The following is a 26,275-nucleotide window of genomic DNA, read 5'->3' on the forward strand; positions in this document are numbered from 1 at the left end:
CGATTTATCGTTTAGCGATTTAAAACCGATACCGGCACGCGGCGTTAATTCCGCGCTTATAGTATATGGTTGTAAATTATTATAAATTTTTTTTTCACATTTTTGTCTCTTTTTCCTATATTTCTACCTTCTTTTATTCATTCTTTGCTCATCTCTTTGCTCCCCTAAAACCCATTTCCACCTTCACACGGTGGGGAGCGAACAGCAATGCTGACTAACAGGAGCTCTGGTTTATTAGTTATTATTATGCCCTTCGAGAAAGGCGGGTAATAATATTTTTCCTAATATTTAAATCAGAAATTAAGAATATTTTATGAGGTATGATTTACAAATTTACCTCTTTTTCTACTAAATTTTAATATAATATAAGGTACAATTTTAATATCCAATATTTAAGAACATTAATTCCCGTCATTCTTGACGGGCTATCAACTAGTATTTTAATATTTATAAATGTTGATTTTTATATATTTACTATACAATAACATTATAAGCAAAAAATAAAAAATTTGTAAATTTTTTTATAAAAAGTCACTTTAAGCTAATAGCGAGCTATTTTTTTTGACAAATAGCGATAGCGGTAGCACGCTAATTTTTTAACAAATAGCGATAGCGGTAGCGCGCTACTTTTAAAAGTAGCGTTTAACAACTCTGGTGGCAGTAACCGAAAATTGTATTTTATTTATTATTCATATTTATTTCATTTTTAATACTTATATTTTTGTGTATGTTAGCGTCAATGTGTTATTTTCGGCAATGTATATGTCGTATCGGGATATGGAATCATGTGGGATTCGGAATCCCCATGTGGGGATTCGAGATCTTGAATCCCCACTTTTTATTCGGAATCCTTTAAAAAAAAAATTTTTTTTTTAAATATTTAAAAAATATTCCGAATCCCCATGAAAAAAAAATAAAATATTATAGGTTAAGACATTTTTGTTTTTGCAAATTTATAAAAAATATTAAATATTTTCACATAAATATATATTTTTAAAAAATCCGAATTTAAAAAAATTTATTTATTGCAACAATTATTCAATGCAGTATGGCATTTCGTTGAACATATAAGGTTGTTCTTGAAACACTATCGTTTTTTATTCATGCAACCCATTTTGCGATTGCATAACGATGTTTCCATAGTTTGTGACATTATAAAGCTCCTAAATATTTTTAGCACTTTAAATGAAAAATTAATATATTTTATGTACTACATGAATTAATTTGAGGAATTGACTATTTCGTCACTGGTTAAAATTACAGTCGGGTGGATTGGAGGGATGGGTAGATTATCTGTGGAAGCCTCGGGATGTAGTTGTTTCAATAGTTGTAATGTTTCTTCATTAATTGGAGAAACGGTTATCAGAGAATATAAGTTTAATTGCACATCCTATGTCACCTTGATCTATTTTATTTGATATTATTTTGCATTTGTGTGTTATATCATCTACTTGCTTTTTAACATTATGATTGTAGTTAATCATTTGAATAGTGTCAAAATTATCTATGTGTGATTTTATTTGTTCATGTCTTTGTTAGCGGGACGTATAAGACATTTGTGAGAGAAGGTTAATAAGTCTTCCCATGATTTTAAGCAATTTAAGTTATTATTTTTGTGATAAGTTTTGTAACAAAATTTGAAATTATGTTTCTGATTTATTTGGTAGATATGTTAAAGTGGGTCCTTTTTCCATTCAAAAAATCTTTCAATAAAATCTGAGTTAATAGGGGTAGGATGAGGCTTAATAATATTTAATAAGGGTTTGGATATTGTTATAATTTCATTGGTTGGAGGTTTTCGAGAGGAAGGACATGTTGACCCTTTGTAACTATGTTTGTAAAAGATTGGCCTTTGTCACTTTAATTAATTTTGCACAAATGATACAAATTGTTGACATTATTTTAAGTGGTTTTAATTGATTAATAAATATTTTGAGCTAAATTGCATAATTGCTCTTAACTTTAAAATTGTGAATATTATTATTCTGTCTTTAAATTTTTTAGGTTGATAGAAATAGTTATGCATACATAGTTAAATTTATTAATTTATATCATAATAAAAATGAATCAAGTCTGACTATAATTAATCTCATTTGGAAAATCCAAACATCATATTATGTGAATCATATATCATAGGTAGTGTTGTTAAACGACTCGTTTTGAGCCGGTTTTTGAAAACGGCTAACTCAAAATTTCATCTAGAATAGTATTAAGCAAGCCTGAATATTTTATTTGTAGAAGGAGCAAAGGTTTGGACATCTATCGAGGCTTAAGCAATATTTTTCTGGCTAAAATATTAAAAATCGGCACAAAACGAGCCGTTTGACAACACTAATCGTAGGTATAAAAAGAACAAATGAACTGCAATCTGAATTGCCTTTTTAATGATCCAAGGATAAAATTGTGAAAATATTAAATTATAAGATACTATTGTTGTTGTTTATTAACTATTTTCTTGGCAGCATTATTTTTTATTACATATTCGTTTATAGGTTTTTTCAAGAGATTGAATTCATAATGAACCATAGACAATATTCAATATGAGATAGGAGTTCTATATCATTATTTTCATTGCATGTTTTTATATTGAAAGATTCTTTTTATACAAAATAAAATTTATCTAAGCTTCAATTAGGATCAGCTGGGTGGATAGATAATAGGAATATTAATAAATTAAAATATTATATATTTGGTAATAAATACGTCATATGTTTAAATTTTATATCACGCGCTCATTAAATTATCTTTATTCTAATATTTGTAAGAAACTTATTTTACAGTTATTCAGATTTGACTTATCCTTACTTTTTATTTTATATCTTATTGTTAACTTTTATTCAAATATTATTTAGTATATATATATATATATATATTGTTAATACTTATTAGAAACACATATATAATTTATTTTTAGAATAAAACTAGTTTGCCTTTTTACAAGTATTTATTTATCTATAACACTCAGCCAAATATTGACGGTATGGTAATTCTTCATCTACTATAGTGTGTTAAGAAATTGTGAAAAATGTAAAAGAAGGATTTCTTATTTGATTAATATGTCATCATCAGTTAACCAATTACAAGATATTTTTATTGCCGAATATTTAGGTGAGTATTCTGATAAAATAGCTCATGGCAACAAGAAAATATCTCAATTTATATTCATGCACACCGCGTTGCAATACAAAACAATTGTTATAAAGTAAAATACCAAACACCTAGTAATATATACCAAGAATTACTAATTAAAGATCGTGATATAATAGGCCCTCAAAATATAAAACAAATATCTAATATTAAATATAATCTTTTAAGCAAAAATGAATTAGGATACTTGTCTAATTTTGCTGATAAAGCTTTTGATATTTTAAAAAACATGTATAAATACTAATTGGTACAAAAGGTTGATATCAGCCAGAATAAAGTTATATCTCTTATTTTATATACTCCCCTCATGATATATAACATTAAAAATATATGTATAGATAAAACGTATAATTAGGAGAATTGTTTGTCACATGCACCGTTTTTAAACACAAACTTCTAATTCTTTTTTATTTTATGTTATATAAATTAATTTACACAGAATGAGTTAAAAATAAAAATATTTTTTTTAAATCCCAAAAATTTTTTAAAAAATGTCTAAACTGAAAATGGGCATCATAACTCCAAAAATAATGATGGAAACTTCAATTTTTTGTTTTATGTTTATATAGTTTACACAAAATGAGTAAAAAAAAAAGAATATATTTTAAAATCCCAAAAATCTAAAAAAATAACTAAAATGAGAATAGACATCATAACTCCGAAAATAATGATGGAAACTTCAAATTTTTTTATTTAATGATTATATAAGTTGGTTTACACAAAATGAGTCAAAAAAAATAAAATATTTTTAAAATCTCAAAAATCTAAAAAAAAGGAATAAACTTAGAATGGTCATCATAACTAAAAAAATAATGATGGAAACCTTAAATATTATTTACTAAGTTAGTTTAAACAAAATGAGTTAAAAAATTAAATATTTTTTAAATCCCAAAAATCTAAAAAAAATGACTAAACTGAGAATGGACATCAGTGGCGGGCTTGAGCCCCCTGAAAAATTTGAATAGCCCCTGAAGCAAAAAAAATTTTTAAATGGAATCTTAACCCCTTGAACTAAAAATAATTTTTTTTGATTGCACCCTGAACGATTTCTATAATTTCTATTAAGTAATATATAGATTTAATTTTATTATTTAAAAAGTAATAAGTCAGTCTATATTTTTATTAAATGAATACTATTTTAAATATTAGATTAGATTAATACACATAAAATATATTTCACTATGTCAGCTTGCAATCAAATTATCAATATACTCACTAAATATTAATTTAGCATTAACAGTTAAAGCTTAATTGACTATTATTATTTATAACCCTAACTAAATAAATATAATCATTTATGAATTGAAAACTAACAAATTTAATATTGTAATTAGCAGAGTTCAAATTGACTAATCAACTGTATATTTATTTTTAAATTTTATTATCATACCTATTCCTAAAAATATTTTGAAGGTCCAAATAAATATAAAAGATTTCTTTATAAAAAGTAAGTAAATAATCATATAGTTTATACTCCTCTATTATATACAGTTGGTTATAAAATATTAGATAAAATGCCACTTTTATAGAAGTATTTGACGGTTATATAATATATTATAGTTAATATTATAATAATTTTACTAATAAATGCTTTTGATAATAAATATTGTAACAGTTTGCATGTATTTAATGCCATCTATTTAGTTAAAAATAATTTAAAAATTAAACATTTTATTATTCATCCTACAATGGATGTAATAAATTAAATATCTTTTTTTCTCATTTTTACGCCTTTTTGGAAAAGTTATTTTTTTTCTTCTTTGAACAGTTTAAATTTTTAATACGAGTATATTTTTGATATTATTACAAACTACTATTATTTTAAGATATAATATACCAATTAAAGGTGGTGCGACAATAATATATAGAATCTTAATTGTTTCATCATATCATTAAGATCTTATTTTATAGGTATAAAATGTTTCATTTCTAATATGGCATCCTTGCCGTGTAAATATCTCCAGGTTTCAACATATTTGCATAATTATTTCTTCTAAAGATTTTTAGTATTTTTATTTTATCAATTTAACCAACATAATAAATTCTGATATTAGTTTACAACGTAAGTGTCATGGCTATGACTAAAAATTGACCAGCATCTATTATTTGTGTTTATGTAATTTAATATTGTTACTACAGCTGCTGAAAGCATATGATTACAAATTTTAGATAAACAATAATAGTAAACTGTGTAGTCGTTTATATATCATTAAAAATGGAAGATAATCTTTTAGAAATTTAATATCTCACAATAATTCGATCACTTATCTAGCTTCCATCATGTCATCTAAGAGGAAGCTCTAACCACCATATAGTTTTATGATTTGAATTGGTCGTTTATGCTCTCTTCTTCAATAATTGTTGATTTGGTTTAGGCCTATAAATTTTTCCTTATAGGTCCATGCTATAAAACATTGTCTAAAATGGCTACAGAAGTTATATTAGTTTGAGTTTCATAACCTTTTGTCAATGTAAGTTGCTAAGAATTATATTATTGCATTATGTGGTTTTTAAAAACTATTATCAATTGAGGTATATGTATGTATATAACCTTTTTTATCACTGGTAATTCTTTAGACCCAAATTTATTTATATCAGCAATCGAAAATATTTTATACTGAAATAAATAGATTTTGTATTAAAAAATATTATTCTTAGAAATGTCTTGTATTGTTTTAATTATTTATATGCAAGTTTATTTTGTATGCATATAATAATAAATGATAAAATATGAAATTTAGAATAATTGTGCAGAGTTAACAAATTTTAAAAATGTACAATATAGGAATATAAAACAAATTGGGGGGCATGGGGGGTGAAGACCCTAATAATTTTTTATTTTAGCCCCCTGAAATTGTAAAGGCTAGCGATGCCCCTGATGGACATCATCCAAAAATAATGATGAAACTTCAAATTTTTTTTATTTTATGATTATATAAATTAGTTTGCACAAAATTAGTCAAAAAAGTATTATCTATTATAATAATCCTAAAAACCGTCAATCAAATTTAGCCAATAGTGTTCTTTTAAAATATTATTGTCCAATAAAAATGATAGCATAATCGGTCCAATAGTAATCACCTTACAAACTAAACATTCATTCAGTCAGTTCTATTTATAAATAATATGGAAACTCTGAAAATATAATTATGATACTCAAATATATACCCAGATTTAAGAATAAACTTGATGGAAGATCATAGGCGTAGCCAGGGGGGAGGGGGACAAGGGGAACTTCCCCCCCTTCAGAAATTTATTACTTTTTGTAAATCACATTTTTAGCTAATAAAAAATATCCGCCTTAGTCCTCCCCTCACTCCCTGGCCCTCAAATATGTATGCATATATCTTAAATAATAATTTAAAAGAAAGAATGTAAAAGTTGATATTTTTTTATAAAACTATTCATCATAATTTATAGATTTTTGGGAAAATAAATTTATAAATATATAAAATGAACCAAAAATGTTTTTTAATAAATGGAATATAAGCCAAAGATAAGTCTTAAGACAGAAGTGAAATGTATTATAATTATTAATAATAGAATATAATATATCAAATATAATTTTTTATAAAGTGAGTAATTTTAATTTATTAATCTTAATAAAAGTAAAATATAATTTTAAACTATTGTTAAAATCAAATCATAAATTAAAAAAATATTAAAGCATAATACAAACAGCGGAATATTATATGTCGTAGATTTACAGTATATCTAATTATCAAATGACAATCAAGTAATTTTAACCAATATAGCGAATAATATATTTTACAGTAAACTATAAAATATTGATAAGGACATCAGAAAATATCTTTTGAAGACATTGTGGGATGAATAATATGAATTAAATTAAAATATCATTTTTACTTAAAATAAATAGATGGCGTTAAATAATTGAATGCAAATTGTTGCTATATTTAATATGAAGAGCATTGATTAGTAAAATATGTTAAATTATTAACTGTAATATATTCTCTAACTGTCAAATATGTCTGTAAAAGTGGAATTTTACCTAGTATTTTATAACTAATTCTATATAATAGAATAAAATCAACTATATGTCTACTTACTTTTTATAAATAAATTACTTATAATTGTTTGGAATAAATTATTACCATGCTTTTATATTAAGGTATATACAATACAAGTAATTTATTATATTTTTATTTTATATAAACTAATAAAAATATATTTCATATTTGTTACAGGCTTATTTATGTGGAAGATTTTATGACTCAACTGTTAATATTTAATATAAAAATTTAAGGTATATCATTGCATTTAATAAAACTCAATTAAGTGGCTTCCATCACCCAAAAGGGGGCATATCCAGTGCAGTAAATTTTCATCTACTGTTTGGCGGTAAAATTTACACTACTGCCAGGGCCCATTTAATTAAAGAAGGATGATGGTAACTGATCCACTAATTGACAGTAATTTACCCAGCTGTCAGGGCCCGACAATAATTTACATTGGTAAAAATTGAAAAATAAGAAAATATATTATTAATAAATAGTCTGCTTATCTTTTTAGAGTATTTGTTTCAATAGATTAGTGAAGAGTTCGGCCTGATCAAAAAACCAAGGCCCATGAAAATCTGATTTTGATTGTATTTTTAAATTCATTATGATTATTTAAATATTTTGTTTTTCAGTTCTCAATACCAAAATTATTATGATCTTTCATTTGGCTTGGAAGAATTTTTCAAAATTATTATGGCTTTGTACTTTGCCTGGGAATTTTTAATATTAAATATTAGGTATAAGTGATCAGTAATATTTAATAAATAATATTGGTATTATCAAGTAAAAGCCTTAAAATTTTTACTCAAACCATAGTATTTATATTTAGCTTTAATGGATTGAACCTGGCCTAAAGGGGGGGGGGTAGGGGTAAAAAGAATAAAAATTGGATATTATTTTGTAACAACTAGCATAAAAGTAATAAGAAAATTCTCATTCCTCGTCATTTTTGACGGGCTATCTACTAGTATTTTATAAATCCCAAAAATCTAAAAAAAATTGACTAAACTGTGAATGGACATCATAACTCCAAAAATAATGATGGAAACTTCAAATTTCTTTTATTTTATGTTTATATAAGTCTGTACCAAATTAATTAATCCAGAGCAAAGAATTATGCTCCTATAATTCATATTATTTTAAATTAAAACCTAAATTTATAATCTATTACGCCATCAACGGAAATTTCTATATGTTTTAAAAAGTTTATTATGGGTATCTGTTCTATACATATTATAAATTTATGGACTACATTTTTCCATATTCTATTTTGTTAATTTGGATAATTATAATTTTGGATATATTTGATTTATACAATAAAAATATTATATTTTTATTTTTAAAATATAAATGATAGGCTATAAAATATAAATTTTACCTGTTAATTCTCAGTTTTTCTGTCCATTCTCACTTTACCTGTCAATTCTCAGTTTGGTTACACCTTTAAAATGGTAAAAGATATTAAAACATATTTTTTAAATATTATGTTTAGGCATCAAAAGTAATAAATTCTGACCATAGAAAAAAAGAAACAGTTTTAAACTTGCAAAAATATATGGAAAAGGCAATACGTGTTAAATTTAACGGTGGTCGAGAAGGTAGTTAAACGTGCTATTTTACATCCTTATACCTTTTTAGTCTCTGGTATATTGAAAGGATATGATGCTTTATTAAATATTGTATTAGATGGTACTACTGAATATTTAAGAGGTATTTTGTTATATTTTATATATTTCTAGACCAAGTAAAATAGATCCTGACGATCCTTTAAAAATAACTGAAGACACTCGTCCTTTAGGTCTAGTAGTTTGTAGAGGAACCACAGTTGTTTTAATATGTCCTGTAGATGGCATGGAAGAAATTCCTAATCCCTTTATACATCAATCTTAACCACCTTTAATTGAATATTTATGTTGTAGAATTGTTTTCTAAAAAATATTGTTAATATTATATATTAGTATAAAAATATTTAATCCAATAAATAATTAAAGCTATTTTAATACATTTTTAACAAAAGCAATCAGATATTTATTGGGAAATATTGGGATCGATATATTATATTTCTTTGGTAATAGTTGTCTTAGTATTAAATTTGTTTAGGTTTATAGGTCTTGTAATATACAAATCTATAAAAATATGATTCTGAAGTTTATTCCCTTGGGAAAATAAATTAGATGATTTTAATAAATTAAAATCATAATTTCTGAAATCAAGACATTTTATTACAGTTTATTTTACTACATAATGCATATAAATTTTTATTGCTAAACTTTATACAAAATTCATAAAAGTATAAAAATTATTTTAATATATCTTAATTTTAAATTATCAAACATTGAAAGAAGTTTTACAACAGAAATATAATTTAAATGCTTTTTATTATGGGTTGGGAATTTTACAAGATTTTGGGTAAGTCACAGAAAGCCTCATTTTCAGAGGCTAGCCCATTTGACTGGGTTGTCTTAAGGTGTATAAGATATATTTTTTATTATATGCTTCACAAAACTTGACCATAATGATGGGTTTATTTAACTTATATTGCAATTATTAATAAAAAAGGAATTTTTTTTTACAAAATATCAAGTCTTTTAAGTTGTAAAAATATTCAGCTCAAAAATTTATGATATGAATAAATTTATTACAACCACAAGCTCGGGGGGGGGGGGGCTATTAGATGAATTATGAATTTTATTAGAGATCTTTAGGTACTCTTATTATAGGGTCTTTGGCTATATTAGATTTTTATGAAAATAATTGGGTTTTCACTTTAAAAAATTAAATTTGTTATTTTTAAAATTTTGAATTATAGTTGTTATTTTAAAAAGTTATTAACTTTTGCTAATTTTCATTTCAAATTCTCCCTTATAATATATTGTATGCATTTTTTGGCTAGAGTGGGTGTAGGGAGGAAATTTTATCAGCATAAAATGATAATGATATTTACAAGAATAGGGAAATATGTAATTGAGGGTGAACTACCCCCCCCCCTATTGGTTATGTGTAGGCCTACAAAAAAACGATCGTATTCGATTCAAAAATTCGAACCAAATAATTGCGCTACTCGTATTCGTACGAATAATAAAATCATTATTCAATTCGAAAATTTTTCTAAAGCTTATAAAATATTTTGCAAAAAAAATTTTACAGATGTTTAAAGATGATACTTTTAAGGATTCTCTAAACTAATTGTCATTACAATATAAAAATTTATAGAAAATAAACGAAATAAAACCCAATGATTTCATATAACGTTAACCAAACAAATTGACCAAAATATCCGATTTTTAGAATTAGAATTGCTTATAAAAAAATATTTAAACTATTTCTTCAATCTAATATTCAAATTTTATTAAAATTTTCTAAAAATGTACAATAATCTCATTTTCTAAAAATATAAAATAATACACAAAAATATAAAATTATAGTAAATCCGAATTTGATAATATCCAATTTTTTAAGCATAAAGTCTTTCTAATAGTTTCCTCCTACAAAGACATTTTATTTTTCATTATCATATTTGTTCCTATTGAGAACAACCGCTCACATGAAGCCGAAGATCCCTGAATTGATAGTATATCAGTTGCCATTTTCGACAACACAGGAAAACGATCCCCATGCAATCTCCACCATTCTAAGGGACTCTTATTTGAACTGATTCTTATTTCGTTAAGATATGTCTCCACCTCACATACTGCTGTAATGTTATTAAGTTTAAAAATTCTATCCATGTTCGACTGTACTATTGGGTTAACTGATGTTGATTTGATATTATATTTTATTTTATAATCATTATATACATCTTTAAATTTTTCTAATAGATTTGTCGTGTCTATGTTATATGTAGTTGGTAGTTGCTCAAAAAATTCCATTTTTAGTCTAGGATCCAGTATTGTTGATATTATAGTGTGAATATTTGTTAAGTTATAATAAGTTTCTATTTTCTCAATCGCACTGATAGAGTTTATAAAATCGAGATCAAATTAATTTAAATGTTCGATTAAAGAAACATAGAAAGGGATGACAAGATTTAGGGTAGGATAAAAGTCTAATTTGTTTTGTATGTTTATTAAAGTAGTCGAATCATCCTGATAAAAAATAATAATTAGTAAATAAAATTAAATTACTTCGCTCAGTTTTCTTTCTTCGATATCAGATATATCATCATATATCTGAGTCACAACTTCATCAATAGCCCTTCTCATTTGAATAGCTCTATTAAATAAGAGCTATTCCATCTGATGGATGTGTCTAATTTTAATTTTAAATATTTCATAGGGGGAAGTAGGGAGGAGCACACATTTTGCATAATATTTGTCTTTGTAAAAGAATTTCAAATAATCTTTATGATTTTTCTTAATTTTGATACTTTCCTGTCTACTTTCTTAAGTATTTCCTGTACTACTAAATTGAGTACATGTGCAAAACATCGCACATGTAAAATTTCACAATTTGGGTGTTTTATATGAAGAATTTTTATGAAAGTAGAATTAGAGCTAGCATTATCGCAAGTAATTGCTATCTTACTTATGTCGATATTATAATTTTTTATAATTTGAGAAAACTCTCTATAAATATTTTCACAAGAATGCGAATCAGTAAATGGAACTATATCCAATAACAATTATTTCATCTCCCATTTTTCATCAATAAAGTGGTAGGTCAACCCTAAAAATGATACATTAGTAGGGCTTGACCATATATCAGTTGTAAAGTTAATTTGGCATTTTAAATTATTTATAATTATTTTAACTTTATTGAATTCTTTATTAAAAATTTCATTCATATATAGTTTAATTGACGGTATTGAGCATATTTCTATATCAGGATTTTAAGATCTAACGAAGGACTTGAATTCCTGAGTGGCGAGAATTTTAAAAGGTATATTTGACTTTAGCAAAAATTTTAATAAATAATGCTTAACATCATCAGCATTTGTTTTGGGTATATCATTTAAATAGTTTCTAATAGTATTATTTTGTTTTTGATGAAATCTTTTGTTATGATTAATTAGTGTTGACGTAGTTTTTTTCTTGCACATTATCTCCACATTGCATATTTTACATTTAGCTGTTTCTTTTTTAGCATCATGGAGATAATGATTCCATAATAAAGAATTTTTCCGCCTAGCATTAAAAGGTTCAGTTTGATCAGAGATTGATGTAGATCTTGAACTATTTGAGGATTGACTATGTCCTTAACCACATCTTCTTCCATCAAGATTTTCTAATTGATCTTTGAATTTATTTTAACATTATATCATATAAAATCCAAGTTTACCATCCTTCCTGAAATTCCAGATTAATGACACAAAGAAAAAAACAGTAAATTAATTAAACAGTGGCATAGGAATGGGGGGGGGGTCTTTTTTTAAAAAATAAAATTATTTTAATTTACTATTTTTATTCCTATTATGAATTAGCAAAACCTTAGAGAAAATTAGACCTTTCTTTATAAATTCAAATCAAAAATAGCATTTTAAAGAATATTTATTTTTGTAAAATAAATTCTTAGTTATAACATTTATATAATTTTTGTTTTAATTCTTAAAATTTATGGAAATACTATTTTAATCAAAGTACAGTGTATTATTTATATATTTTTTAAATAGTTTTTTATAATAAAAATTTTAAAATAATATATATAAAATATCTACATTTTAAAATTTATTTTAAATATTTGCATAATATATAACAAATTTTAGAGAGTATTTCATTATAGATTTTATTTATTATATAAAAATACTTTAGTAGTAATAATTTCCTTTATTTATTCATGTATTTATTTTTATTATTAATATCATTTTATTAGAGGTGAAGGTGATTATGACAAAATAAAATTTTTAAAATTATAATCTATATAAAATATCTACATTTTAAAATTTATTTTAAATATTTACATATAAAATATAACAAAATTTTAGAAAATATTTCATTATAGATTTTATTTATTAAAAATACTTTAGTAGCATAAATTTCCTTTATTTAATAATATTTATTTTTATTATTAATATCATTTTATTAGAGGTGAAGGTGATTATGACAAAATCAAATTTTTAAAATTATAATCTATTTAAAATATCTACATTTTAAATATTTCCATATAAAATATAACAAAATTTTAGAAAGTATTTCATTATAGATTTTATTTATTAAAAATACTTTAGTAGCATAAATTTCCTTTATTTAATCATGTATTTATTTTTATTATTAATATCATTTTATTAGTTAGAGGTGAAGGTGATTATGACAAAATAAAATTTTAAAAATTATAATCTATTTAAAATATCTACATTTTAAATATTTGCATATAAAATATAACAAAATTTTAGAAAGTATTTCATTATAGATTTTATTTAATATATAAAAATACTTTAGTAGCATAAATTTCCTTTATTTAATTATAATATAATTTTTAGAGGTGATTATGACAATGTAATAGAGGATGAAGATTTTATAATGCACAGGGGCCCCTACAACGGGGGGGTTCGAAGCAACTGCTTCAGTAAATTTAAATGGGGGTACTTTTTTTTACATCCATCATGATCATGTGATTTCTGGTTTATAAATGTAACAATAAGACCCCCCCCCCCCACTTGATATTTAATTTAATATATTGACTGAAATTTTGGTCGATGTTTAGTAAATTTTTTATCCGAAATTTCTTTTTTTTTTCCAATTTTAAAATATGCCTAAAAATATTAACCAATATTGACAATAGAAAAATTCCTAGAAATTGGATTACTTATAGTATTAAAATGTATAAAGTTTTTTGCTTAACATGTCTCTTATTTGGTGGTCCACACGCAAATTCAAAATGGACATGTGAAGGTCTAGATAAATGACAAAATATTAATCGTGATATTATTCTGCATGAATCTTCACAGGCACATATGATGGCCTATTGTGGAAGGCTTTCTCATAATAAAAATTCGATATTAAAATTTATAACACCTCAGAATGAATGTGTAGATAATAACCGTTCTATTATAAGAATTATAATAAGATGTTTATATTATTTAATATCTCGAAACCAGGCCTACTGGGGGAACAGGCAACAAGAAGGCAATATGATGGCCCTTATTAAGCTTATTGCGATTCTGAACCTTTACTAAAAATGTATATACCGCAAAATGAAGAAAGAAAAAAGGATAAAAAAAATAAGGGATTAAAAACGAAATTATATTCAAACCTATTATCATATAATAACATAAACATTCTCATTGAAACCATGAAAAATATGGTTATAAAAAAAATTCAAAATGAGATTACATTTAACAGGTGCTTTTCAATCATAGTTGATGGCACATACGATGTTTCGAAATCAGAAGCAATAGCTTTGATAGTAAGATATGTTGAAAATAGTGAGACGCCGAAGCCTGTTGAAAGACTGATTGACATATATTGTACGGGAAATACCACAGGTCTCGATATAAAGCATAATATAATATCCAAATTGGCTCGATGAATTTACCCCTTGAATATCTAGTTGGGCAAAGTTATGATGGCGCCTCAAACATGAGTGGAAGAATCAATGGTGTGCAAGCCTTGATTAAAGCAGAGGCGCCAAAGGCAGCTTTTATTTGGTGTTATTGTCATCGATTAAATTTAATCGTTGTTCAATTATGTCAATCAATTAAAGAACTTCGAAATGTTCTAGGAATACTAGATGAGATTTATGTCTATTTTAATGGTGCAAAAAGATATAAGGTACTCAAAAAATTTCAGTGTAATGATCTGAAAAAATCGCAACGATTTTTACGCGTCAAGAATACAACTCGGTAATAGTTCCTTATTTATTTAAATTTAAAATTTTTTTTTAATTAGAAGCTGGCTATCGTCATATAAAGCTATTGTAAATTTTTTTCAACTTTATGATGCCTTGAGGGCAGCTTTAACAAATTTAAAGGATTCTGAAGATCCTGCCACTTCCACTATGGCTAGTGCTATAGTCTTTAGAATATAAAAATTTGATTTTATCTTATCACTTTGTGTTTTGAATAAAATATTGTTGATAACAAGTATGGCTTGTACAAAATTGCATGTCATTTCGAAGGATATAGGGTATGCAATAAATCAAATTCAATTGACAAAAGATTGCTTGATTAATTTGAGAAGTATAATATAAATTATTGTCTTAATTATTTTTTAATCTAATAGATAATAACACTGAATTTTTGGATGTTTTTTCAAAGGCGCAAGATTTTATGAAGGAGAGAAATCTACATTTTGATTTTGAAAGTTCTAGACTTCAAACATTACAATCCAAAAAGGAGAGGTGTATATATACTTTCATCATTAAATATAGGAATTTTTTTTAGCTTTAAAATAGGTGTGTTTTATGCTGCACTCGATTCAATTATTATGCAGTTTAACGAAAGATTTAATGATGATTCCATGAAATATTTACATCAAACATCATTTTTTACGCCAAAGGGAATGACAGAAAAATCAATTATTAAAGAAGATATCGAGGATATCTGTGAATTTTACAATTTAAATTCAAGTCAAATTTTCGAAGAAATGTTGAAGTTTAGAAATATTTATAAGATGGCCAAAATGGGGAATGTAATTAATATTCATGACCTAGAGGTTCAAGAATCTAAAGATTTGTCAGATTCTGAGAATTGTAAATTTATTTAATTAAAATATTTTTACCAATACATTATTTAGCTTCTTCTGATGATGATGATAATTCAGGGACTTACGATTCAGATTGGAAAAACTATTCATTTATTTTACCTTATCGTTTACTTTAAAATTTTTCTGCTTTCCCTAATTTAAGAATTTTATATAAATATCTATTAACCATTCCCACAACCTCATGTACTGCTGAAAGAGTCATGAGTAAAATTAAATTAATTAAAACAAGACTGCGCAGTACCATGAAAGATTCTTTTCTCAATAATTTAACCATATTATCAATGGAAAAAATTTTATTTAAACAATTAAATACTGATGAAATTATAAATTCTTTCGCTTTCTCTTCCCCTAATTTATCTAAATTATTAATTTAAAAATAATATTTATAAAGTTATATTTTTTGCATTTTTATATTATATATTAAAAATTGATGCAATAAAAATTATTTTTGAAATTTATGGGTGTCATAATTATCATTTTTTCGAAGGGGGGGGGATAATTTTCAAGGGGGTACTTTTCATGGGGGTATTCTGCTTCATTCGCTCAAAAAGTGTAGGGGCCACTGATAATGCACTATCTGAATTAGATTGTCTTTAAAATTTGCATAAGGTTACTAAATGGGAAAAAGATTTTCCTAATCAAATAATAAGAACTAGTCAAAAAAATTTTGTTATTTATCTGCCAGGAGCTCGAGAATATGGGAAAGAGGCACACTCTATAAAAATGTTTTGCCTTGTTCATAACATCAAAAATGATTAAAGAGAAACAATCAAAATAAAATAATTATATTTTACTTTGAAGCTTTTCCTTTTCTTCCATTAAACTTTTTCAGCAAATATAACTTGTTATGATTTGATATTTGATAATAGGAAATAAAATAAAACGAAATGATATCCACTAGGAAAATTTAATTACTTATTTTTATTTTACTTGCAATAAAATATTTGCGAATAATTACGAATATTTATATATAAATAATTTCGAATAATACGAATAATTTTCCTTTATTCATATTCGATTCGAAATTTCGAATCGAATCGAATATCAAATAACAAATAATTCGTTTTAGGCCTAGTTATGTGTAGTGTTAATTTGCTTGGTCATAAAATTTATGACCCAATTGGGTGGTCTGCTCTGAATACGAACCCTGAACACAGACCAGGAACAAAAATTTATTTATTTTAAGTTGTTTTTTGTTGAACTTAGGAATATATATTCTCAACATAGGTATTAATCAAAAGATCTATTCATTAGGATAGACGTTCCCTCACGATGAGCAGATCTAGGACTTAGACTGTCAGGAATATTTTTATCAACACAAAATAAGAATATGGGTATCAAATAAAATATGTTTTAATTATATCTTGATAATAATCATAATTATTATTCTAAGTGGGTAGGTTTAGGTCTTGTGGGGTCAGGAATATTTTTAACAATGAAAAATATTTATATGTGTATCAAATAAAAGGTAATTTAATTATATTTTGACTGTAAACTTTATTATTCTAATTGGACACAGGTCTAACTTTATGGGGGCTAGAATATTTTTATCAACACAATATATCAATATGGGTATCAAATAAAAGATAATTAATATATCCTTTTAATTTAAAATATATATTTACTGGCAGAGTCTAGGAATAAGGGGAATCTGGAATTTAAAATAAATTTATAAAATTCAAATTTTTTCCCCCTAAATGTTTTAGAATCTTGTTTATACTTTGTTTTAAAAAAATTTATAAAAAATCATGATTTTTTAATATTAAAAAATGGATATTGTCAAATTGAATGTAAATATTTGTAATCATAGTTGGTAGGATTTAGATTTGGGTAATTCCATGACAAATCGACCAGTGATTTGGCTGACCATCTCAAAAATGAATGAAACTTTGCATGTTAGTTATTTATGTTGTAAATGTTAATAAAATCAAAATTTTAGAGTGCAAGCTCAACCAGATCCAAAGATATACGCCATCAAAGTCGAAAATCTCGATGTGCATGATTTCATTAAATCTTGTTTTTTAAAAATACTTGTTACAAATAATATATCATTTCATAGCCCTTTAAATTTTACGTTGGAAAATATTGAAAAAAAATTTAAAAATTCCAAGTGTTTTCTTATTTCCGGTAAAAATAAAAAATTTACATTGTTGGGAAGGAATTTTGTGGGTGTTGATATTATCTAAAAAAGTTTATTACCTTTATATTAAACGATTTAATAAAATATCTCGATAGCCATTTTTGTTTTTTTTAATCTATAAATAAAAAAAGGTAATATAAATTCACCTCAGGAAATTCTATTATAAGCGCAAAATGGGATAAGATTAAAACATATGGTTATTTAAAATAATTGTTTGTGTATAAAATTTCAAAATATGTTTATTTTAAATTATATCGTCCTAATAACCACATCCGCATGGGCTGCTTTCTTACTAATTGTCCCAGGATATCATATTGGTTATATTTAATCGATTTATTTAATTTTAATACCAATATAATACACATTTTTATTAAATATATTATTATAAAATCTTTTTAATATAATTGTAGGTACGTCCTGTCATTGTTATTGTATCTATTATCGTTATTATTTGGTTAATGGGCAACCATATTTTTTCCTCGGTTGTGGGGTAAAAGTTTGGTAATGGTTCATGGGGTTTAAAAAGGAAATATATATCTCCTCAGTAATTCCATTCTTTTTTAGTACTGTAGCTAACCATCAAAAATCGTTATAAACACATGTTACGAATCCTTTAATATCAGCTAAAGCGAAATTATTGGTATTTGAGATATTGTTATTAAAATTCCTCTTTATATGAATTTTTTTTGAAACTCAATAAAAATACAGCATGTATTTCCCGAGTTCCTGGAATGGGGCAAGCTAAATTTAATCTTTTAAGTAGTTTAATCTCTTCTAAATTGTATTGTTTGTTGGTTATATATAGAGATGTACCGATATATTTTATCGGATCGGGCCGATATTTCACCCATTTTAAAATATCGGTTATCGGCCAATATTATAAAATTCCCCGATCCAATCCGTTATAAAATGGCGTCTTTAACAAAAATAAAATTTTTTAAAAAAGTTATATCTAAAATCATTTATTTTTATAAATAAAATCGAAATCCGTATATTTTTTTAATAATAATAATTAAATAAACATTCTGCCATATTGTTATTTTTTTGCGCATTCTGTTTATAAAAGTGTGCGATAATCTCTTCAGAATCTGTTTTTAGTGAAGCTGGTGATATTGAGAGTTACCATCGCCGCAGGCTGACCTCTGATAAATTCGAAATTTTGGTATTTCTAAAAAGAAATCTTCGATATATTAACGTTAAATATTATTTTAAATATTTATTTCAATTTTAAATATTTATTTCAATTTTAAATATTTATTTCAAATTTCATAATATATTTGTTTATTACTTATTATGTATATAGATTAATGTTATTACTTATTAAATAAAAGTGATTTAACAATAAAAATATTTTATATAGTTTTAGAATTGCAATTGAATTGAATATAAACTATAACTGATAATTATAATTGTTACGCTTAATGTTATGAGAACATGATGAAACAGTTAACTAAAAACAAAAATAATTACACAAGACATTTTTTTTATTCTTTTATTTTGAAATTCTCTCATAAAAATAATAATTATATTTTCCAAATCTTTTTATAAATTCTAAAAATATATAGGGGAAATGTGCCATAAATGGCTATGTGTGAAGACTGGCCACCACCCTTTAACTTTTTATCTATTGAACCAATTTCTCTCAAAATTGGTCAAAATGTGTATATTTATGATATGTACCTTACCTAAGTTCACTTATTGAATAGAGCAATTCAATAAAAAAATATTTCAAATAAATTGTTTTTAGTACCTCTTTCTGGAAAAATCACGTTACACATTTTTTTGTTTGGTGAAAAAATTACTAATTTAGATTATTGATATTTTATATAAATATTATCCTTAGGCATTTAGTATTATTCACACAAAAAACTAGACTTTAAAAGCTTTATTTAATGTATAAGGCGCTTAATAATAATAGAGAGGTGAGTATTGACTGGCCATGTATTGATTGGCCACAATTCTACATTCACATATTCTTATTAAATGTATTATTTCATATTTTAATAAAATTCTTAAATAATATATTATGGCCAGTTAACACATAGTATATGGCCAGTCAATACATAGCCAGAAAAACAACTTTCACATAATCCATTTAACTCATAAAGTATTATACATAGAGCTTTGATTCAAATATTATTTTAAAGATTAATATTTAGGCTACATATTAATATAAAATTTGCTTGGTTAAACATAAATTATAATACCTTTTTTTTAAAAAGCAAAAACATGGCCATTCATGGCACATTTCCCCTATAATAATTTCAAATCGGAAAAAAATTACAATTTTCGAAATCTTTTTATTAATTAAAAAAAAATATGTGTAAAAAATGTATATTTCTTTTTAAAAACATTATAAAATAATAAATATTTTAAACAACATTATACACAAAAATCAATAAACCCAAAAAAAATATATAATATTACAACAATAATATTGACATAAGTTATGGTATAGTAAAATTATAGATGTTATACTAATAAAAAGTGTATTAAAAATTAAAACCATTGGTATCTTTACAGAATACAAAATTAGATTGATATCAGATCGGTAATCGGCAGATATCAATTTAATATCGGATCGGCCTCTAAAAAGTGGTATCGGTACACCGCTAGTTATATATCTAAAATTTACTGATGGCATGTTTTGTTTTGCAAACTAATATAAATCAAATGGTGTTAAAATGTGTCCAGAACTAGTGCGCTGAAGGCTTGAACGTGCTGCTAATCTTTTAATGTTCTGCTAAGGCCATCACATGGACCTTTTCCATGGGATGTAGTTGAAAAATGTCATTCAGCTGCTACACCAAAATCTGATTCATGATAATACATATCTATAAAAAATTTTGTTTTATATTGCGCAGCTGATACGTCAGAGCAGTAATATATTTTACTTGGCGTTTTGCTGAATTGATTGGTCAAGAAGATAACGATAGTATATCAACAAGTGAAATGATATATTTACAAATTATGGCCTCAGGAATTTCTATTAATAAGCGCAAAATGAAATACGATAAAAATAAGAGATATATTTTTATAATAGTTTGAATATAAAATTTTAAAATGTTTATTTTACAATATAGGGTCCTAATAAATCATATCTATATGAGCTGCTTCCTTACTTATTGCCCCAGCACATCATATTGGTTATACTTAATAGATTTTTTAAATTTTAATACCAATATAATACATATTTTAATTTAAAATAGATATTATAATTCTAAAATAACGCTATCTATATTATCTTTTTTTATTTATAAAAACTCAAATAAAATTAAAAAAAGAAAAATGGCTATCGAGATTTTTTATTAAATTGTTTAATATAAATTAATAAACATTTTTAGAGAATATCAACACCCAAAAAAAAACCCTTCCTAACAATGTTAATATTTTTTTACCAGAAAAACACTTAAAATTATTAAATTTTTTACAATATTTTCCAATGTAAAATTTAAAGGGCTATAAAATGATATATAATTTGTAACTTTAAGTATTTTTTAAAACTACAAGATTTAATGAAATCACACTTTGTGCGATTTTCGACTTTGAAGGCGTATATCCTTGGATCTGGTCGAGCTAGCAGTCTAAAATTTTGATTTAATTATCATATACAACATAATAACTATCAAGCCAAGTTTTGTTGATTTTAAAGATGGTCGTCCGAAAATCTCTTTTTTTGGTCGATTTGACATAACCCATTTATAAAATTTGATTTTTACTAAAGTCATTATGTATTGCGTTTTGTGAGTTATTTTATTTTATATAATTTTATTTTTAGATTTGTAAAATTGGTTGAAGTCATTATGATTGCGATTTTTAAATTATTTTTATTTTTTAGTTTATTTTGTTGATTTTCAGCATGGTTGTGAGATCTATAATTTTTAAATAATGTATTTTTAGATTATTATTGTTTCGAATTTTTTTATGAGTAATAGCATAACTGCAATAGTTGGTGCCATTGACCGAAAATAAAGTAAGAACTAATTATTTTGATAATATTTTTTTTAATGGTAATATTATGGAGCACTGTAGTTATTAGACGTGGTAGTGAAACAAGTGGCCGTCATTATTGGAGGTGGTAGCGAAAAATTGTGAAACAAATGACCGTCAATTTGGAAGTAGTGAAAAATTGTGAAACAGGTGACCGTCAATTATTGGAAGTAGTAGCCAAAAATTGCGAAACATGTGACTGTCATTATGGAGGTGGTAGCGAAAAATTGTGAAACAAGTGACCGGCCTTATTGGAGGGGATAGCGAAAAGTTGTAAAGCAAGCGTGACCGTTATTAGAAGTAGTAGTGAAAAAGGTATAAATCAGTGTTATGTACTGTTACATCATTTCAGTTCTAATTTTATTAATTATTTTCTAGTGTTTGACACTACAAATAGTTAAAATATTCATAGTAAAGTTAATTATCAATTTTTTATAAATAATGTTTAAAATATTTTTAAAAATGTTTGGTACTAAATTAAATAAGTGGATATAAGTTAACAAAAATCTTTAGATTATTTTAGTTAAATATTTTAAAAAATTTTAATAAAGAGTTTTAAAATAACAAAATATGTGGAGTTACAGTAGTACTGGGGGCAGTGATTGTATTGGTGATATGGTTATGCAGTTTATACTTTGGAAGAAAAATACGGAGAGAGAGAAGTATTCGAATTATTGGGCACTCGTTATTGGTGGAGGAAGGACATAATGGAGAAGATGATAGATTGGGTAGAGTAACAACATGGTTATCGGAGGAGAGGATGGATGAATAATGATGAAATTAGGAGGATAAAAAATGATGATGAGAGAATTATGTCCATTTACCGAGGAGAGAAGTATAGCGACCCTATAGTATTGAAGCGCAGAGAGGCAGTGTGGTTTGTTGCAAATGTGGTAAGGGGGAATATAGTGATTAACTATTGGGATATTAAATGTTTTGAGTGTGATCACAGTGGTCCTACTTCGATGTTTTATCCTGGTAAGTATAATAATATAGGGTGGCGGTGAGAATGGCCCATGGTGTTTGACAGGCTGGTTGAGAATTACCAGCGTGTGATATGAGAGTTGTTTTTTATAGAAGAAATGTGGTTTTGAGGGCCGGTCGAGAAAAATTGCCCAATGGGTTTTAGGAGGGGGGGTTGAGAAAAATGGTTCAATGTGTTTTGGGGCCGGTTGAAGAAAATGGTCATTATGTGGGATGGAGGGCAGTTGATGTTCAGAAGTGGGGGTACGGCATGAAGACTAAGTATGTAGAGGAGTGGACCGGAGGCAACAATGATGCTGGGGCCGGAGATCAGCAGGAGTGTTTATTTTTAGTTTATAATGCTGATTTTCAGCATGATTGTGAGATTTATAATTTTAAAAAAATAATTTTTTTATATTATTATTGTTTCGAATTATTTTTTATGAGTAATACATTCCCTATAAAAGGAAAGCAAATTATAAGTAAAGTTTGTTCTTTTTTTTTATGAGAATTTAAAATTATTATTGTTTTGGAATTTAATAAAATCTATTCTACCCGAACTGTTTGTGTGAAAAAAAATAATTTCTAAGCGGCATAACTGCAATAGATATAATCAAATTATTTTTTATATATTGTTCTTTTTCCTCCCCAAATTTATTTTTTCCCTTTTTGTTTACTCCACGTCCGCCCTTCTCTGTTTTAATTGTATAAAAAATTATTTTCTTAAGTATGTAATTTTGAAAATCTTTTTAAGAATATTGCCCTTCCCAGATATAATTTTTTTTGTATAATGTAAATTGAGCCAGGCCTTGCTTAATCATCTTACATGTTTTTTTTAAAAATTTTATAATGTAAAAAATTAAAAAATTCATGCAATGACATAACAAATCATTTTTTTCATTTATTTATGATAAATTTAGATGTCAGACCTGAATAAGATAACTAAATAGAAGGATATATATTGATATATATTGATATGTTCTAAATCGTTGAAACTATGCATAAATATTGTATATATCCGATGAATTAATGGCGATAATGCATAACAATGTTAATTAACTTTTTTAAATAGATTTTATGTGAGAATAAAATTTTATTTTTAGTGATAAACTGGTCATCCCTTCATATAAAAAAATTAAACAAAAATATATTGCCCACGTAACCGCTAAGTATTGAGGTGAAAAACTTTCAAATTTTCTGGTAGGTGAGATTTTAGAAATTTTAGGATATATATTTTTTTAGATGAAATATTGTTTTTTCGTAGTTAACATAAACATGAAATTATTTCGACAAAAATAAAATCATAAAAATGTTATGATATTTTATTACAATTTATATTTAAACACTAATATATAATATGATAAACATATAAAATAAAAAAATATAATATCCATTTAAAAATATACATATACAAAGAGCATATAAAATAATATGTTAATAATTCGACATATATATCAGAGATATCATTTGCACGTCCTGGTCTGGTTTTATTTTTAAAAAAATTTCTGCCTAGTCTCAATTTTTTTTTCGGGTTTTATATTTTCACGCCAGACCCGGATTTTTTAAAAATATATCCTGGCTCGGGTATTTTTTTTATAAAAAAATTAAAACCCGACCCGGGTATATTTTAAAAAATTAAAATACCCGACCCGTGTACCCAGGCCGAGTTTAGGACCGGGTCTGCAGGTCTCTGATAAATATATATATATAATTTAATCCATTTTATACAAATTCAGATAATCAAATATTAGAAATGAATCTTGCAAGGTAGATAAAACATAGGATCATAAAGCCCTCTAAAATAATATTTTAAACAAATATGTGAATATTATTAATTTTATTGAGATAAATAATATTATTATGACAAGATAACACTGAACTTAGTGTTGTTAAACGGCTCGAATTTAGGAAATTTTTAATGCATTCCTTAAATGATTGAAATTATAATTGATTTTTATTGTATATTATTTTATATACATAGTAGAATAAAAAAATAATAAACGGTTTTTTTAAATTCGGTCTCTCGAATTGATAAATCGAAACAAATAATAATGAACTTAAAACCCTAAATTCTAATCTTTCATGTTTATTAAGAAATTATTCCAATTTCATATGTATTTTCTATATAGTTGGGTAATTAATTTTTTTTGCTGGCCGAAAATTATCACTTTGGCCTCGAGATTTTTTTTAAAAATATAGCTGCTAAAGTTTGAAAGAAACTAGTAAAAATTAAAACGCTTTAATTTTAACCGATTTTTTCGGACACACATCTGTAGATTGAACCGAATTAGCCGACTTTTAGCCATTAGCTAACTAGTATTTTTAAAAGTAAAAGAAAAAAAAAAAATTTTTATAGATTTTTTTTTTTTTCTCACCCACTTAAACTTGCGTCCAAAACATAAAAAAACTATATTCAAAAACTTTCAATTTTGAAAAATTTTAATAACTTTAAAGTTTAAATCTCCATTAAAATTTCAAAACTTTTATTATTAATCAGGGATGCGAACCCGGCAAAATTTTTGCCCGGGTTTGGTTCAGAGAAATATTTTTGAACCCGGGTTTGGTTCCGGGTTCAGCTCGGGTTTGAGAATTTTTGAATTGATAAAAAAAATTCTATATTTAAATCATAAAAAACTAGACATAAATTTGGCATAAAAAATACATTTTTTATTTTATTTATAGGCAAAATATAGTTAAAAATACAAAGCACATGTATCAATTTTTAAAATTTAATGACATATTTCCTTAAATTAACAATATCCAATATAATAATTTTTACTTTGACATGTTCACTTTTATTTTCCTCTTAAATCATTGAGAATAAGTTAAAAATTAAAAATAAATGGCGTAAATGAATTTAATTGTTTAAAATTTATTAACACTCCAATAGGAATCTTTGAGAATAAATTAAATAAGTCTTAAAAATGGCGTTTATGCATTAAGTTGTTTAAAATTTATATACATTTCACTTAATTGGAAATTTGAAAATATTATAAAATCTCAATTAAATTACAAATATTTGTATTTACACAAATATCTTAATATATGACTTTAAACTATACACTGAACTCGGTGGAACCCGGATTCAAATAAAATTCACGGGTTCGGTTCGGGATTTTGAATATTTTATAAACGGGGTTCAGGTTCAGTTCGGGTTTAGATTTTTTCCCAAAAACCCGGGCTTTCTTCTTCTGGTTCGGTTTGAATCCCTGTTATTAATAATATATTTTTTAAAATTATATTAAAATGTTTTTTACAATTCTTAAAAAAAATTAAATTAAAAAAAGTTTATAAGGATCGGTATTTTCCATAGAAATTTAAAACAAATTTATAAAAACGCAAACATACTTATGATATGATATATTTTTACTTAA

The 26,275-nt window shown here is 25.2% G+C and overlaps 1 protein-coding gene across 1 annotated transcript; it reads left to right on the plus strand.

Annotated features, from left to right (window-relative positions):
- The first annotated feature begins 8,558 nt into the window (after positions 1–8,558).
- LOC135931822 (U6 snRNA-associated Sm-like protein LSm7) lies at positions 8,559–9,146 on the plus strand. Its single transcript, XM_065469128.1, has 4 exons — positions 8,559–8,620; positions 8,662–8,767; positions 8,808–8,879; positions 8,923–9,146. Exons 1-4 carry the CDS (start codon positions 8,618–8,620, stop codon positions 9,057–9,059), a joined length of 318 nt encoding a protein of 105 aa, XP_065325200.1. The 5' UTR covers positions 8,559–8,617; the 3' UTR covers positions 9,060–9,146.
- Positions 9,147–26,275: the final 17,129 nt, after the last annotated feature.

This window comes from Gordionus sp. m RMFG-2023, chromosome 1 (assembly GCF_954871325.1).
Source record: "Gordionus sp. m RMFG-2023 chromosome 1, tfGorSpeb1-WG-v2, whole genome shotgun sequence".
NCBI classification, from domain to species: domain Eukaryota; kingdom Metazoa; phylum Nematomorpha; class Gordioida; order Chordodea; family Parachordodidae; genus Gordionus; species Gordionus sp. m RMFG-2023.

Bases quoted from the DNA above. Each gene is read 5' to 3' on its own strand.
- LOC135931822 (XM_065469128.1), top strand. The intron at 8,768-8,807 runs GTAGTTAAACGT...ATACCTTTTTAG, and splicing joins ATTTAACGGTGGTCGAGAAG to TCTCTGGTATATTGAAAGGA. The intron at 8,880-8,922 runs GTATTTTGTTAT...CAAGTAAAATAG, and splicing joins TACTACTGAATATTTAAGAG to ATCCTGACGATCCTTTAAAA.